The following is a 16,248-nucleotide window of genomic DNA, read 5'->3' as shown; positions in this document are numbered from 1 at the left end:
TGACAGATTCGAAATTCAAATGTAATATTTTTTTATAATTAAGTGTAACAGTATTTATGGCCAGACTAAGTATAGTCATAGTCTGTCAAGTCAGTAGGCATAGGTTATATAACAATAATTATGTATCTACCCGGGTGGATCAGGGCAAGTCTGGGCAGCTTTATTTATGTTTTTAACCGGCTCCTAGGCACAGGGGTTTACGCGTGAGCGTAGAACTGAGGGGTCCTGGGTTCGATTACCAGGACACAGAAATCTTGTCCATAAAGAAAATCGATCAGTGAAACAGCTGTACATCATCTTCCCAATACTCTAATACGGGACACGGGACGTCATATTTCTGTTTAAATGTAGGCCGGTAATGTTTAAAATTTATTGTAATTTAATTTAAAAATTCTGAATAAATGAAAAATTAAAATATTCATATATATATATATATGCATTTTATGAAAAATTTAAAATAATTGCTTTCCACAACATCATCTTCAGAATCTAAAATCAGAACTTTCGGTTAGGTGAACCGATTTTGATAATTGTTTTTAATTGAAAACGTTAATATCTGGGCTAGTTCAAACAATTTAAAGACGGTCTTTCGTTAGAAATAGTTATTAACATTATTATATATTCAGTCTTTCCCCAGACTTTTATAATAGACTCGATTAAAATAATCAATGTCTTCTTATTGTTCAAATTGTTTGCTCAATTTTTTTTTATCATTAACATTTGTATGTAAACATGTTTAGCTAACTGTTCGCCCCGGCTTCGCCCGTGATACATATATAGCCTGTGTTACTCAGTGAAGATGCAGCTTTCTAATGCTGGAAGAATTTTAGAAATCGTTCCTGTGCTTTTTATGGAATAACGTTACAAACGTGCAAAAATACTAAAATAAACAAAAAAAAAAATGATATTACTATAGATAATTATATAGTCAACTAGCTGCACCCGGCAAACGCTGTTCTGCCTTACTCTTATCATTTAGGGGTATGAAAAATAGATGTTGGCCGATTCTCATAGATACCGGATAAGCACAAAAAATTTCATCAAAATCGGTCAAACGGTTTCGGAGGAGTATGGCAACGAAAACTGTGACACGAGAATTTTATATATTAGACTAGCTGTGCCCCGCGGTTTCACCCGCGTAAGTCCGTATCCCGTAGGAATATCGGGATAAAAAATAGATGTTGGCCGATTCTCAGACCTACCCAATATGCTTACCAAATTTCAGAGGAATCGGTCAAGCCGTTTCGGAGGAGTATGGCAACGAAAACTGTGACACGAGAATTTTATATATTAGATATAGTCAATATAATTTTTCAGATATACAGACGGACAGTGAAACTGCCGCCCGCGTATTGCAAAACACCTGTAGATGCTGTGAGAAGACCCGAAGATGTATTGGATTACATACCGTGTGAGTACAAACGCGTATCGAAACTGTTTCAATAATAGCCTAGGCTCTTTATTGAACGGCACCGTTTAATTTTTAATTTTAAATCGATATTGCTGTTATTCAGGTAGATTATTGTTGTCACAGAAAGGCTAGGTTTTTATTGAAACTGCAGATTTAACCATTCGCCTACGACATATTCATTATGTTATTTTTCCCCAAATTTTAATGTAATTTAATCAACAATCATAACGGAACAAGTGAATAATAAAATACAATTTTGTAAACAAACTTATTGTTATCTAATTAAAACGTAGTATTTTTAATTAAAAGATTTTAACAAGAAACACTATATTTGACTATATGAAGTAAAATAAAAAATTGTATTATTTGAACGCCATCTATCGCATATACAAATAAACCGATTCCGATGTAGAAAACGCAAATGAATGTTTTTAATATGAACATAGATGGCGCTGATATAATAATGTATTTTTAATTAATGTATTGGAATATTTGTTTTATATATTTTTATTTGTCATCGAGATTGGCAAACATAAATTAATTGAATTTTTGTTTTATTTGGTACTTTTTACCAGAATTACAAATCTCATAAAATGCTGTCTTCTTAAAATAATGCTTAAATTCCTTACTTTATAATTTATAACGTTCAGTTTTTATAATTGTCGCCGGCTTGTAAATAATCAAAAATTATTACATAACAGTAATCAACAGTGATTACTGTTATGATTGATTTTGCATCCATTTCATTCTTCATTAATTAAAATCTAATTTATTCTAGAAGTGTATTTGGCAATATTAAAACAGTGACTAGATGGCGCTAGTTGTAGTGTAAATCACACTATGGTTATACTTTTTGCAAAGTGTAAGAGATTTTCTACAAGTTGTTGCAGTCACTCTGGTTTCCCTTCAAAACGTATAAATCTTTCGCCTTTTACTAAAGATTTCCGTGGAGGGGAACACTCAAATGAGTCTAACTCAATTTTTGATGCTCTGCTATTAGTAGAGCTTATAAAAATTTTCAAATTTCAATTTAAATCGGTAGTTAATGATAGTTAATAATAATGTATTTGTTATGTATATCATATTGTACACTGGAAGTAGTTAATTTATTATTGTGATTGTAACACATTCCAATAGTATATTTGTTGTAATTAACAGCGAAATTAAATATAATCAATATTCAATATAGCTTATTATAAATTATAAACACCATTCTGTGATTTTTCTTCTACGCATTTAAGTAAATAAAGTAAGAGCTACCTCCATGTTTACAGTTGTCATTTCGTTTAAAAAGTATATAAAAATAAATTAATAAAAAATATATATTTTGAGAACGTTATCAATAAGAAAAAAATGCTATTAATTATTTTATGTTCAAATGAGAATGATATGTTTATTTTTAAACATACCTTGTATGTTTTAATGATTGTTTCAATTGATTTTGTATTTTTAAATTTTTTAACTCTTATATATTCTTATTATAAATTTTAAGTATTAATTCACGAATTTCTTGTTTTAGTATATTCAGTAGGTTAATATATTATGTTCTTTTAATTTTTTTTACTGCCTGTCTTCTCTATTAAACCTTTTAACTTCTTAAACTTTGCCTCGGTTGTGTGGAAGAGATCACTATTAAGTGATAAGGCCGCCTAATTGACTGTACTGAACTTTTTCCAACTATTAGTGATGAGATTCGTTTATACATACAGTTTTAATTAAGGAGTAATAAAATAAAATTTTCAGGTGAAATATGGCCAGAGGTGTTTAAAAACACCAATCAAGATGCGCTCCCGGGTGTGCAGTATCTAGTTAGCAAGCTAATAGAGAGGGAAGTGCGCACCTACCGCAGCGGCGTGTACGCGATAGAGGGCAGAGAGCCCCAGGGCTTGGGGCACTTGCCCCCGCACAGCGTGGTCAGGGGCATGCTTGACTGCTTCAGGAAACAGGCGAGTTTGTTGAGAGGAAAAATTTGAATTTATTAAGCTGGTATCGCTTTCGTTTGAATTGTCAATCGAAACCATTCTCGAATACCATCGGAAAAATTTCATTAAAATCGGTCCAGCCGTATAGGAGTAGTACAGTTTACCATTATAATAATTACCACTCATCTATTTCAAGTCAAACTGGACCAAAAATCTTTCGGTTTTTCGATTGTCGGTGTTTCTCTGTTCGAAAATATGATCATTATGTATGATACAGACAAACATAGAACCGCCATTTCGTTTTTGAAAGTCGTTTAAAAATGTATATGTTATCATCAAATTGCAATCTGTTGGTCTTTTATATTCTTAACATGCTTACAGTTTATTGCACTATTTTTCGGTATTACCATCTTTCGATGTGATACCGTCATATTGTGAGATTAAGACAAGCTGTTCGCCCCGGCTTCGCCCGTGGTGCATGTATAGCTTTCCAATAGAATTTTTCGAAATCGGTCCAGCAGATTTTGCGTGGAAACGTGACAAACATACAAGAATACGAAAGTCTCCGCTTTATAATATTAGTGTAGACTGTAGATGATGGCTGTTCCTTCAGTCGACTGCCAATGCTTCTTTTTGCTATAAATCGCGTTTAAAATCCATTAAAAAGTCTTTAATTTCTAAATGATGGGTTATTTTAGGTTAAATAATAATACATTACTGCGATATATTTGCATTATATGTGATATTTGATTTGTGATATTTCATCAGTCTATCTAATCTTGCGAGTTAGATTATGATCTCACGGTTTTTTTTTTCAATCTTACGGTTGTATATTTAAAGTTGATTTTAAAGGAACATACATAGTTACATTTAAGACTTAACAAACAGATTTTAATTTTTCTTTATTAATTAGATTTATCGATATTAGGAATTACAAGGCGATATTAGGAATAACATCGCGATATATGAATTACAAGCGAAGTATAAACTCTGTTGGACAAACCAGAAAATAATTCTTTCTATGAAAGTGTGTTAGTTATAATCAGGTAATCATTACCAACCTACCTTGTATGTTTAAAAATAAACAATAATATCATTCTCATTTGAACATAAAATAATTAATAGCATTTTTTTCTTATTGATAACATTCTCGAAATATATTTTTTTTATTAATTTATTTTTATATACTTTATATACGAACTGACAACTGTAAACATTGAGATAGCTCTTACTTTATTTACTTAAATGCGTAGAAGTAAAATCATAGAATGATATTTATAATTTATAATATGATAAGCTATATTGATTATATTTAATTCCGCTGTTAAATACAACAAATCTACTATCGGAATGTGTTACTATAACACTAATTAATTAAATACTTCCAATGTACAATATGATATACATAACAAATACATTATTATTAATTATCATTAACTACCCATTTAAATTGAAATTTGAAACTTTTATAAGCTCTACTAATAGCAGAGCATCAAAAATTGAGTTAGACTCATTTGAGTGTTCCCCTCCACGGAAATCTTTAGTAAAAGGCGAAAGATTTATACGTTTTGAAGGGAAACCAGAGTAACTACAACAACTTGGAGAAAATGTCTTACGCATCGCAAATAGAATAACCATAGTGCGATTTATACGACTAGTAGCGCCATCTAGTGATGATGAATTAAACTTTTTATACTATATTCCTTACCGGCCGATGTAAATAATCAATTCTTATTCAAATCTAGTTCGATTTGAAACCATACTGTTATTCGAGATTGTCGCGATCATAGACAGGAGTTTATCTATGATTGCATCATTATCATTATCACTATCTATATTAAAAAAAATAATTTAATGGGGTTTAAAAACCGTTATAGAGTACGATACTAGCGGAGGCAAGTAACTTTCACTGGACATAAGAAAAATGACTTTTTAGATTAATTATTATGGAAAACCCATAATTAAATCTTCTACTATATTATCCACAACGCGTGAATAAATTTTCCGAAGAAATTTTCTGCGCCCAGCAAAAGGTTGATTAATAACCTCTGTTACTGAGAAATAATTGAGCTATATATTTGTTAAATAATTATAAATCCTATACCTATCAAGTTCTTTTCACTTCAACTAAACAGATAACATCACCCACCTACGACATCCAAGAGCCAGTGCTGCTTGCTATATTCAGCACCCTGGCCGCCGAGTACCCTCGTCCGCTCCCTCCTATGGGCCTGAGCTTCCTGCACGAGGTGTTCCACCGCGGCACCCCCTGGAGGATGAACAGCATCCAGCTGGCTGCGAGGCAGGCGCTTACGGCACCATCGGCTAAGCGCATGGTGGATAACTTCTTAGCTGGAATCGAACCTGGGACTACGGAGGTCAGTGTTAACAATATAGGAGTAGAAGTTTTTAATATAGTAATATACACATAGTAATAAAGTGTTATCTTATCACTCATTATTGCTATCTCGAGTTAAAATCACTTTTTGTGTAACATTACTTGTATTTTGAGAAATAAAATAATAGTTTTCAATGTAAAATGATACAGCACTTAAATAATGACAGTAATGTCAAATTCATAAAAAAACAGCTGTTTATAATAATAATTATAAATCTCATATCTTTAAACGAGCAATTCTTCTATATATATATAATTGGAATCTCGGAATCGGCTCCAACGATTTTCAAGAAATTTAGTATATAGGGGGTTTCGGGGCGATAAATCGATCTAACTTCAAGAAGTTATACCGAGCGAAGCTCGGTCATCCAGGTACTGCTATTAAAAGACAAATAAATCCATTTTAATTTTGTATGAAGAAGCGAAATCGAATATCAAAATAAAAAACCCGGAAAATATGATGAACAAACCGATAAACACTTTCAGGAGTCAGACATAATGCTTCTATTCGATCACCTCCCGATCCTGTGCCGCACCATGCCGCCCATCGCCCTCAGACCCTCGGTGGAGAGGAGCCTAGCGCATTCGCTGGGCAACTGGGAGCTGTTCATCAAGCAGCTGGAGAGCATCAGCCGCACCCTGGATAATGAGAGGATCCACGAGGCGAACAGGGCCTGGTTGTGCCAACTGCTGGAGTCACAGTTCTCTCTCATCCCCGAGGATAGCCCGGTGAGTTTAATTTATTTATTTGTTGATTGCTCTGTGATTTCTGTGTAGATTTTATATAAATATTTTTGTTTGTTCTTGTAAATTAATCAATTTGTGTCTAATAAGCAGATATATCGTAATAAATTATTAAGCAAATAGAAAAGCATTTCTTTTAAGAAAAACGTTTTTGTTTTGTATTCAATAGTCTATACTTAAATTATAAAGCTGAAGAGTTTGTTTGTTTGAACGCACTAATCTTCAATCACAATTTCACGAGATTCCCTTACTATCCTAATTGATTTTATGACTGTTTTTTTGTCTCTGATTGTTTTGTGTTTTTTCTTATTTTTGTAACTATAGTAATTGTACTTGTTTTACCTCCTTAATCCTATCAGGTCAGACAGTGTCATTTTTTGTCTTTCGTTTTTCGATACAGCTGCGATTCTCATAATACGAGTATGTCCATAGTGTCGGTTTCTTTCCACAAAGCACTATAGAGCTTGTGGCGTCACCGAGCGGTCGGTGGGAAGAGTCCAGCGATCACTTGCGCAGTACATTAACACTATATTTGGTTTTCTCTACTCTCCCTTTTACCTCCCTTCATTCTTCTTGTGCTAGTTCTGGTTTATTTTGCTTCTCCCCTTTCAGACCTTTCTGACACAAAATTTCACGTGCCTCTCTCAAAACTTCTCGGTTTCAATCTCCTATCGGAGTATGCCATATTATGCCTTTTCTAACGTTGCCAAATACCCTTGGCCATCCCCCTCTACAGTTTCACTGCATAATGGGTATGTGGGACTCACTGATCGGCGACTCATCCAGATTATTAGGTGTGTGATGATATGTCTGATTCTCCAGTCATCGCTTCTGGGTCCGGGTCTAGTCGGTGCTTGATTCTCCCGTCATCGCCTCTGGGTCCGAGTCTCGTCTATGCCTGACTCTCTCCCGACATCGCATCTGTGTCCAAGTCTAGTCTATGCGTGATTCTCCCGTCATCGTTTCTGTGTCCGAGTCTAGCCTACGCCTGATTCTCTCGCTAACGCCTCGGCGTCCCAGTGACCGTACCTGTGCGTGCCCGGCAGGCGTGGGCGGCGTACGTGCGCGCGAGCCGCTCGCTGGGCAGCGCGCACCTGGAGCGCATGACGGCGCCGGGCGGCTGGTGGGGCGTGTCGGGCGACCTGCTGCGCCGCGCCTGCGCCGTGCGCGCCGCGCTCGCCCGCTCCGCCCCCTCCGCCCCCTCCGCCCCCTCCGCCCCCTCCGCCCTCGTGTGGCTCAACGAGGCGGTGGATGCGCACGCGACGCACTTTCTGTGAGTTTATCTGTTCACACAAGTGGGGGGGAGGTATGGTGCGGTAAGCGATCACCGCCGCCCGTGGATGTTTGCGGATACGCAATACGTGACCCAGCTGTTGACCGCAACTCAGCTGGTTTATATTTTGTGAGGATCGCCCGATGGTACGCGATGACCACCGCCCATGGAGATTTATAGAGGTAGGGCCGCTACGAATCTCCCTTTCCCGCTTTAAAGGGATGAGGGCAGAACAATTATCCATAAATTTAAATAGTTTGAGCATGAACACATCCACTGTCAATAAGGCGTGAGGCATGCACTGAAAGTCAGTGTTATTATGCTGAGTGGCAGGCCTTATTATGTCACATAAGTGACCTCTATTGTTTTTTTCTCTTTATGCATATGTCACAATAGACAATGAAAAATGAAATTTCTGCCCCCCCCCCCAGTGAACAGGAATACTCCCTCGAATGTATGTGGGCGGCTCTCCGCGACGCGAGGGACGACTCCTCCACCAGAGAGTGGTTCTTGCAGCTGCTGGCTCGCACTCAAGTCGCTTTCAACGAGTGAGTGTATACTTGAAAATGATGTTAACGAAAATTGTAATTTCTTGTGGGAATCAAATAATGATTTTTAAATTAAAGAAATGTTAATAATTCTTTTTCTTTACAATTTAATATTTTTTTATTCGAATCGGTAACTTTTGAGTTATGCACGTTTCTATAGAAAAAAAAACATTTCAGTTTCGTAGTTGTTGTGTTCGTGTGTCTTAGTGATAATATAAACTATAATAGAATAATATATTATTATTATTGTTATAAAATAAAAGATTTAACGTGTATGTTAGATAAATATAAGAGTATATAATTCTCTCAAACTATTCACTCATAGGGTGGAGTTTTTTACCAATTCTCTGTAGATGCGACCTTTATAACGATGTTAGTTCAATATGTTCATACAAACTAGTAAATTTTTACAAATTTCTCAATTTTTACATGAATACATTTTGATCGAGTTCACTGGAGCTCATATGAATATATGAATTATATACTGAACTAGCTTTTGTGGCTTCGCACTCGTTAGTTCGGAGTAGTATTTTATTATACATATAAACCTTCCTCCGGAATCACTCTATCTATTGAAAGAAAACCATAAAAATCCGTTGCGTAGTTTTAAAGATTTAAGCATACATAGGGACATGGGGGCAAAGAAAGCGACTTTCCTTTATACAATGTAGTGATGGAAAACCGTTAATTTCCAGAACGGAAGACGAATCCTCGAAGCTGTACCTCTGCGACGTGTTCGCGCTGTCCGCGTGCGCGTTCAGTGGCGTGTGGTCCTTCGAGCCGGAGCCGAGCTGCGTTACTGCGAGTAGGGAGCGGAGGTACTCCTTGCTGCCCAGTGCTGTGGCTGTGCTCGTGGGGAAGGAGGGCTGGAGGGAGTGTAGCTTGCAGGTATTGTTCTAGATACAACTAGCTGCGCCCCGTGGTTTTACCCGCGCAAGTTCGTATCCCGTTGGAATATCGGGATAAAAAGTTACATATATGTTATTCCAGTTTTCCAGCTGTCTACGTACCAAATTTCATTGCAATCGGTTCAGTAGTTTTTGCGTGAAAGAGCAACAAACACACGCACATCCTTACAAACTTTCGCATTTATAATATTCGTAGGATAATAATTAATTATGCAGTAATAATGATTATATCAAAGAGGTATCGCACTAGGGCGCCATTTCTTGCGGATTGTATATTTTACTGCTACAAAATATGTTGTAATTATATTAATACGGCGGTTGACTTTGGGGGTGTGGCTTAGGTTAATAGCTTGCCAGTGACCTTACGCCTTTGCCAATACCATTACCATCAATGCCAAGCATTTACCATCAGATTTTGTACAAATAAATAAGATATCTTTAACCATATGAAATAAGATATACAATATATTATTATTGTACACGTTTTCAGATGCTAGAATGGCTTTGCCACACGCGGGACGCAATCCGCGACCCCGCTACTGCGCAAGCTTGCCAGCGGAGCCTGCTGGCGCTGAGGCACTGCGAGCAGTTCGTTGCGCATAAGATTTGGACGAGGCTGTGAGTATAAATAAAAAAAAAATAACAAATAAAAAATAAAATCTAATTTTTCGTTTTCTTAATTCGGTTTAAAGTGTTATCAAAAGTGAAAAATTCAAAAAGTTCATTTATTTGACAAAATATATGTACTCCATGTTCTACAATTCCCCATTCTAATGTCGACAAATTATTTAGTAGTAAGGTTTTTTTGTTAAAAATTAATTTTAAAACACAACTAAAACGCCTTCAAATTGTCAAAACTATACCAATATCCAATGGGACCACACGGGAGGCATAAGGTTTTAAATTAAAAAAAACCAGTTGAAAATTTTGAAGTAACAAAAAAAAAAATTCGAGAACCTCTTTATTTGTAAGTCGGTTAACAAGTATACTCTTAAACATATCCAACTTCAATCTAGTAGGTGAATAATAATTTGTTTATTGCTCTCTAAGGAGGAATATGGAGGATTTGTAAGCGGCGCCACAGTGAAATCATGTAAACAGTTTTCATTGTGATAATGCTTTATTGTCTATATATTGTTAATCGTTATTTATAATTATTGCTAGTTTTGTGTTAAATCTATATTTTACATTATTAACCAGTAAAAAAACGCACAAAAGCTTTTGCTATTTATAAAGTGTATGTAACTGAGTTTTATTTCATCACCTGCATATTGCATCTAGCTCCTAGCTTCAAAGTTGATTGCTATGAAAAAAATATTTTTAACCTATGAAGAAAGAAGCATCGCCATATATAGCATTTTATGTACTTACCATTATTGATATCAGGAAGGGCTGCAGGGCGACAATACATGTCTTAGTGTAGGTCTACAGTTCATATTATCTTTATATAACATTTGAATTTTTATGTAATAAAAAATACCATTGCTTTGTTCTATATAATTTTAATTTGATTTGTTTTCCAGAGATTTTTCTATGATAGGTGTGAATTTTTAATGTAATTAGTGCGTTAGCTATGCTAATTAGTATTAGCTTAAGCTATCATAATATGAGATGTTATTTTGTATTAACATTTAATTTTTTTTTCAGAGAACATCACTTTGGACCTGTTGTAACGAGCTTTGACGATTAAATGGCTTCAGTATAGTGCCAATATAATAATTATGTATAAATATGTAATTAACTGTATCTAGTCTGATATTGTTAAGTATGAGATCTGTGCAAGAAATAAAAAATTTAATATATTATTTTTTTTTTATTTTACACTACAAATACCACATTATATATTATTCTATTACAACAAAATATGAATTATTAAGGTATAAAATTGTGTTTATTCAATATTTACAAAATCTTCTAAATACATTTAAAACTAAGCAAACACAGGTACTTAAGGTTATTAATATGTCATGTTTATCAAAACCCACTCATTCATGAACAAAGTTGTGATTTATGGTCACATTTTGGAGACAGAAGAGGAGAGCTGGAGGCCCGTTTCTTTTCAATTCTTCTTTCCAGTCCTTCCTTATCCTTTATCCTTAAAAGCGGGCATCGCATTCACAAAGACGCTACTTCTGCGAATGTTCATGTGCGGTGGTGATCACTTACCATTAGGTGAACCGCTCAGTTGTCCACTCTTACATAAAAAAGCTTACAATCTTACAAAATACATAAATTATTACACAGTTTTACAATAATATTCTGACTACTAAATGTGTACTGACTTGAATATCATAATATTCTATAAATAACACTATTATATGGTACTAACGGTCCGCCCCAATTTCGCCCGTGGAACATATATAGCTTATAACCTTCTTCCTGAGATTAGTGTGTTTTAGTATTTATGTAACAGTATTCTTATAATATTGATATATGTTACAGTTAAACAACATTTCCCGTTATACCTAGTTCTAATTAAATACCGTTGATACAACTAGTTTTAACTAGGGATAATGTGTTATATTAACAGGTTTTAACTGTAATATACACACTGCTAAATAATTTTACAAATTCACGATCCAATATATAACATTTGTTTTTAAAAAATATATTACACATCCATATTTATTAAATAAATCAAATTGCATATTTATAATCAATTAAAAAAATATATATCTATATATAACTAAAGATGCAGGTTCCAATCCTGCCTCATGGTAGAATTTCTTCCATTTTGTTTATTTCCAATACATACAATTAAGCATATAATATCTATTTGTTTAACTTTTATCTTATTGCAGTGGTTTTAATATTTTGTACCACTTCTTTTTCACATTTTTCACAGTCATGTCTCATTTTGATAGATTTAATACTATAGCAGTGTGACATAGAAGTATTATGTACTATATGCTTATACAAAATGCCACTAACATTTCATCTTCCAACTACCATTAAACATAGCGCTTTGCTTTCCAAATCCACATACACCTCTTCCTTTTATTTATGATACTGATTGCCGATTCACCAGACTATGAATTTCTAAGTCCCTACTACCACAGTCTACCATTTTATCACTTTACCCCTATTATCCCGTGTATCTACAACCATCACTTTATCACTCCCCCCATGTCTAAGTCACTATCACAATCACTGACACTATCACTTCGCCCCCCAAGCTCCCACCGCCCTACAGAGTCTGCGCGTCCCTGCGGGCGCTCCGCCCTCACACGGCGGTCTCATCGGCTGGGGGCTTCACCACGGGCTCGGTGGGGCTTTTCACTGGTACTCTGATAATCTCGTCTTCTAATTTTGAGTCGACTGGCATGTTCTGGAAGTATTGGTTAATTGGATTTAAAATTAAATTTTAAACGCCCCTGCTGCTCCTACCGGCTAATCGTTTATCGAAATTGAATGAATATAATAAAGTATCCAATCTTTTAAGTTGGATCAAATCGCATGTGGTATACAAATTAAATTAAGATCGGTTGAGTAGTTTAGGAGTCCATCGCGGATAAACAACGCGACACGTAATTTATAAGTAATATCTATAATATTAAGATTTAAGGCCAACTCAAACTCAAACATTTTTTATTCATATTTAAATTGTCATAACATAGTTGTAACATTTACGATACATATGTATATTATATGTATGTGTGTATGTATACCTCAAGTGCGGTGTAATGGTTGGTTGGTAGCGTGGTGCGCAGCCGCGCGGGGTCGAGCAGGCGCGGGCGGCGCTGCGGGCTCGCGCGGGCGCCGCCCCCCACCACGCCCACGCTCTTGAGCAGGCGGGCACTGGTACACACATACAGGCTTTATAATATCAATATATAAAAAAAAACGAAAAACAAATCGGCCTGCAAATTGTTAACAAGTTTAAATGGAGGATCACCATGGGAGGCATGAGCTTTCGAATAAAAAAAATAATCAAAAAACACGATTTTTATATTTGGAACGTAAATTATTTGATTAGTTTTATAAACAAAATACGGAAAAAAGTATAAAAAAAAAATTTAACACAATATTTTTTATTTTTATTAGGAACTAAAATTATGTAGATATTTTAGTTTTAACATCAGCTAGATTGATGTATGTTTAAAAATAGAGTTTAGTATTGTTTGCTTTATTTTTCTAAACAAGTATAAAAACACGTCTATTTATATCTCATCATATAACTTCTTAAGTAACATAACTTATTACGGTTTCATGAACGAAGAAGCCAATTATTACGAAATTCCTTATGGAGATACAATACGTATATAGATATATTTTCTTTGCTCACTTATGTAATGAAGATTTTACTTACAAAACCAAGTAAATTTAAGGAAATTCCTATACCTTGCTCATACTTTTTGTGACAATAGAAACCCTGTCTTTAATTCAAAATAAATAATATACAATATTAAACAGCTTAATCAAGTATATTATAAAGAAACAATCAAAAAAAGCATCTGTTACCTATAAATAATTAGTAAATTGTTTCATGCATATTGAGTACTAGCGGTCTGCCTTAGGTTTGTCGATGGTACACATAATATAGCCTATGTCATTAAGTAAATATGCAACTTTCTAATAGTTAAAGAATTTTTTGAAATCATGAGTACTTTTTATGTGAAAACATTACAAACATACAGACAAAAGCCCTAATGTTTCCTCTTTGTAATATTGGTATCATATAACTTGCTACATTAAGCACATAGCTACAACTTATTTCTCCACATATATACTCACGCATCCAACAGTTTCAACAGCAACCGATTATACGCCCTGTATTCCTCCTCGCCAAACTCAGCCGGATGGTGTCTGGCGGATTCGTATGCATCGCAGAACTGGTGTATGAGCTTCTGGCCGCGGCCGTCGAGCGGCGCCGCGAGGCACGCCAGCAGGAACGCGCGCAGCGACTCGCGGGGGTGACGACGGAGGTTCGCGTCTTGGCAGGCTATTTCTTCCTCTGTTTATTGATAATATGAAAAGATAAAATATGAAAAGATAAAAATATGAAAAGATTAAAAATTAGAGATTTTTAATTACAGAGTTATATTAATCGTTTCACTTGCTCTTGTAAAGAACATATACAAATGAATTTATTTCATCCTGATCATCATATAATAATCAGGATAATAAAATAAACACATTGTATTGTCACCAATCCTTGTTAAGTGTATACAGTTTCAATTAAATCTTTCCATTTAAAGTGGGTCAAATTCAACTCTAAAAAGAGTTGGTTATATACAATCATACAGGTAAAACGTGTTAACAATTGAATGCAAACTCATTAAATCTAGAGAACTTCTGGGCAGATTCAGCAGAATTTTTGCTTCAAAATGTTTTTCCTCATCCAGAGAAAGCTTTACTTTTATTTGTTTTTTTTTTTTTAATCTGCAATCAGCAGTATTCGAACGCCTGGAAAAGTAGGACATGTAAAGCGAGCCCTACAATGAGGACACCTGCTCTTCAAGTGACATATTTAAATTATGGCATTCCTTTTAAGACGTTTTTGATACGTCCTTATTGTCAATTGGCTAGCAAGTTTATTTGGGTGTTTCTCAAGTCTGGTCACATACAATTTTATATGTGTATTAATTTCGTCTTTTAAACTACATATATTAGTATGACTATGAATTTCAGCATTAGTTGCAAACCAAGGGGCATTGCTAAGTGTTCGTAGTATGGTATTTTGTTGTTGCTGCAGTATAGATTGACAAGTTACTGACACTACTAGCTTTATTTGAGAAAGATAAATAAATAGGTGATATGAAGCTCACCATGGTCATCTAGTAATTATATTAGAAACTATTGATCCACCCCGGCTCACCCGTGGTACATATATAGCCTTCCTCAATAAATGCGCTATCTAACACTGAAAGAATTTTTCAAATTGTACTAGTAGTTCCTGAGATTAGAGCGATCAAACAAACCCACAAACTCTTCAGCTTTATAATATTAGTTTAGATATGTTATACTCATTTTCTACATAACACTGTTTTTGTAAGTATAACAACCCCCACAAGTTTGCACATCAAATATATTGAGAGTAAACTGGCATATGTAAGAAATAAAATGTTTGATGAAACATGACTATTAGTTAATATGAATTATGGTATATATGGAAGAAAGGTTTTAAAAGATCATTCATTTCTTAAATTCTCCCTGTATTGTGTAATAAAGTATTTAATTAAATAAATATGTTTACCTAAAAGTTTTACATCATCCACTGCACGGAATCTATAGTGATAAGGCTGTTGAGGCTCCAGTATGTAGTGAGATGGTTCTGCGCAGAGCAGCCGGGGCTCATACATTATCCGAGGCACTGCTTCTATCCTGCGTTCTATTTCTTTCTTCAAACACTGTAAGCGAAGCAATAAAAAATTTTCATTTGACCGAATCAAACAAAAAGTACAAAAAGATGAATGTTTTGGATATAGCACATCTTTCAAATTTATATCTCCTTACTTTTTTAGCATCAGCCCCAATAGGAACATGGGGGCCCCTCCTCGATCGGAGCGCGAACCTAGTAATTTGTCTCTTGGCAAAAATAAACAGTATTACAAACGTAAGAACACCACCACTTATAATAAATATGATATTTAATATGCTAGTGAAGTCGTGCATGATTAAAATATTGGATAAACGATGATAACTGTTACAGTTTCGCGTGTTCGATTAAAACAATAACATTGGAAACTAATCTTATATCTGATATCAGTCAATTATCCATCAATGTCATTCATTTATCAAAGTGACGTTTACGATTTCGTCCATCACTGATGACTTTTATGTATTAAGTATAGTTGAATAGTTTCATTGAAAAAACTATTTTATTTTAAAAAACTTCTTGACCGCTAACTTTAACGTTTAAGGCTGGGTGGATGGTGGATGGCTAAGGTAAAAATTAAAATATATTTCACTTCAACTAATATTACTTCCTGGTAGTCCTCCTCCTCTTTAAATAAAAAAATTACATTATAATATAAAAATAGAATAATCTTTTTCTTCTTTTTTTTTTTATTACTCTTGATGGGAAAGTGAAGGATCCATTCA

At 34.7% G+C, this 16,248-nt stretch overlaps 2 protein-coding genes and 2 non-coding genes across 5 annotated transcripts in view; 2 read left to right on the top strand and 2 right to left on the bottom strand.

Moving 5' to 3' along the window:
- LOC119832029 (focadhesin) overlaps positions 1-10,989 on the top strand; it is a 17,681-nt gene extending 6,692 nt beyond the window's left edge. The window contains exons 11-19 of one of the 2 annotated variants that reach the window (XM_038355613.1): positions 1,318-1,411; positions 3,155-3,357; positions 5,469-5,711; positions 6,218-6,460; positions 7,522-7,748; positions 8,180-8,296; positions 8,992-9,184; positions 9,695-9,822; positions 10,852-10,989. In XM_038355613.1, the coding sequence (XP_038211541.1) occupies positions 1,318-1,411; positions 3,155-3,357; positions 5,469-5,711; positions 6,218-6,460; positions 7,522-7,748; positions 8,180-8,296; positions 8,992-9,184; positions 9,695-9,822; positions 10,852-10,894 (1,491 nt within the window). In that variant the 3' untranslated portion in view covers positions 10,895-10,989. Of the gene's footprint in view, positions 1-1,317; positions 1,412-3,154; positions 3,358-5,468; positions 5,712-6,217; positions 6,461-7,521; positions 7,749-8,179; positions 8,297-8,991; positions 9,185-9,694; positions 9,823-10,254; positions 10,502-10,851 lie in introns of those variants that run through there. The other variant, XM_038355614.1, reaches the window with a different exon arrangement.
- LOC119832105 lies at positions 2,302-2,418 on the top strand. Its single transcript, XR_005287904.1, has one exon. It is a non-coding gene; the product is annotated as a U5 spliceosomal RNA (small nuclear RNA).
- On the bottom strand, positions 4,805-4,921 carry LOC119832111. Its single transcript, XR_005287909.1, has one exon. It is a non-coding gene; the product is annotated as a U5 spliceosomal RNA (small nuclear RNA).
- A 1,059-nt stretch (positions 10,990-12,048) lies between the features above and the next one.
- Positions 12,049-15,907, bottom strand: LOC119832066 (protein C1orf43 homolog). The gene is made up of 5 exons (XM_038355664.1): positions 15,661-15,907; positions 15,401-15,554; positions 13,939-14,158; positions 12,873-13,002; positions 12,049-12,532 (listed from the first exon to the last, which is right to left on the bottom strand). The coding sequence occupies exons 1-5, from the start codon at positions 15,817-15,819 to the stop codon at positions 12,428-12,430; spliced, it is 768 nt and encodes a 255-aa protein (XP_038211592.1). The 5' UTR covers positions 15,820-15,907; the 3' UTR covers positions 12,049-12,427.
- Positions 15,908-16,248: the final 341 nt, after the last annotated feature.

Source organism: Zerene cesonia, chromosome 14 (genome assembly GCF_012273895.1).
Source record: "Zerene cesonia ecotype Mississippi chromosome 14, Zerene_cesonia_1.1, whole genome shotgun sequence".
Taxonomy (NCBI): Eukaryota; Metazoa; Arthropoda; class Insecta; order Lepidoptera; family Pieridae; genus Zerene; species Zerene cesonia.
This window is presented reverse-complemented; position numbering and strand designations above follow the sequence as displayed.

Excerpts from the sequence above, each read along its gene's own strand:
- LOC119832066 (XM_038355664.1), bottom strand. The coding sequence starts at position 15,819 with ATGCACGACTTCACTAGCATATTAAATATCATATTTATTATAAGTGGT. Across the intron at positions 14,159-15,400 it reads GGATGATGTAAAACTTTTAG|AGGAAGAAATAGCCTGCCAA; the intron begins GTAAACATATTT and ends ATCAATAAACAG. Across the intron at positions 13,003-13,938 it reads CTGTTGAAACTGTTGGATGC|TGCCCGCCTGCTCAAGAGCG; the intron begins GTGAGTATATAT and ends TGTGTGTACCAG.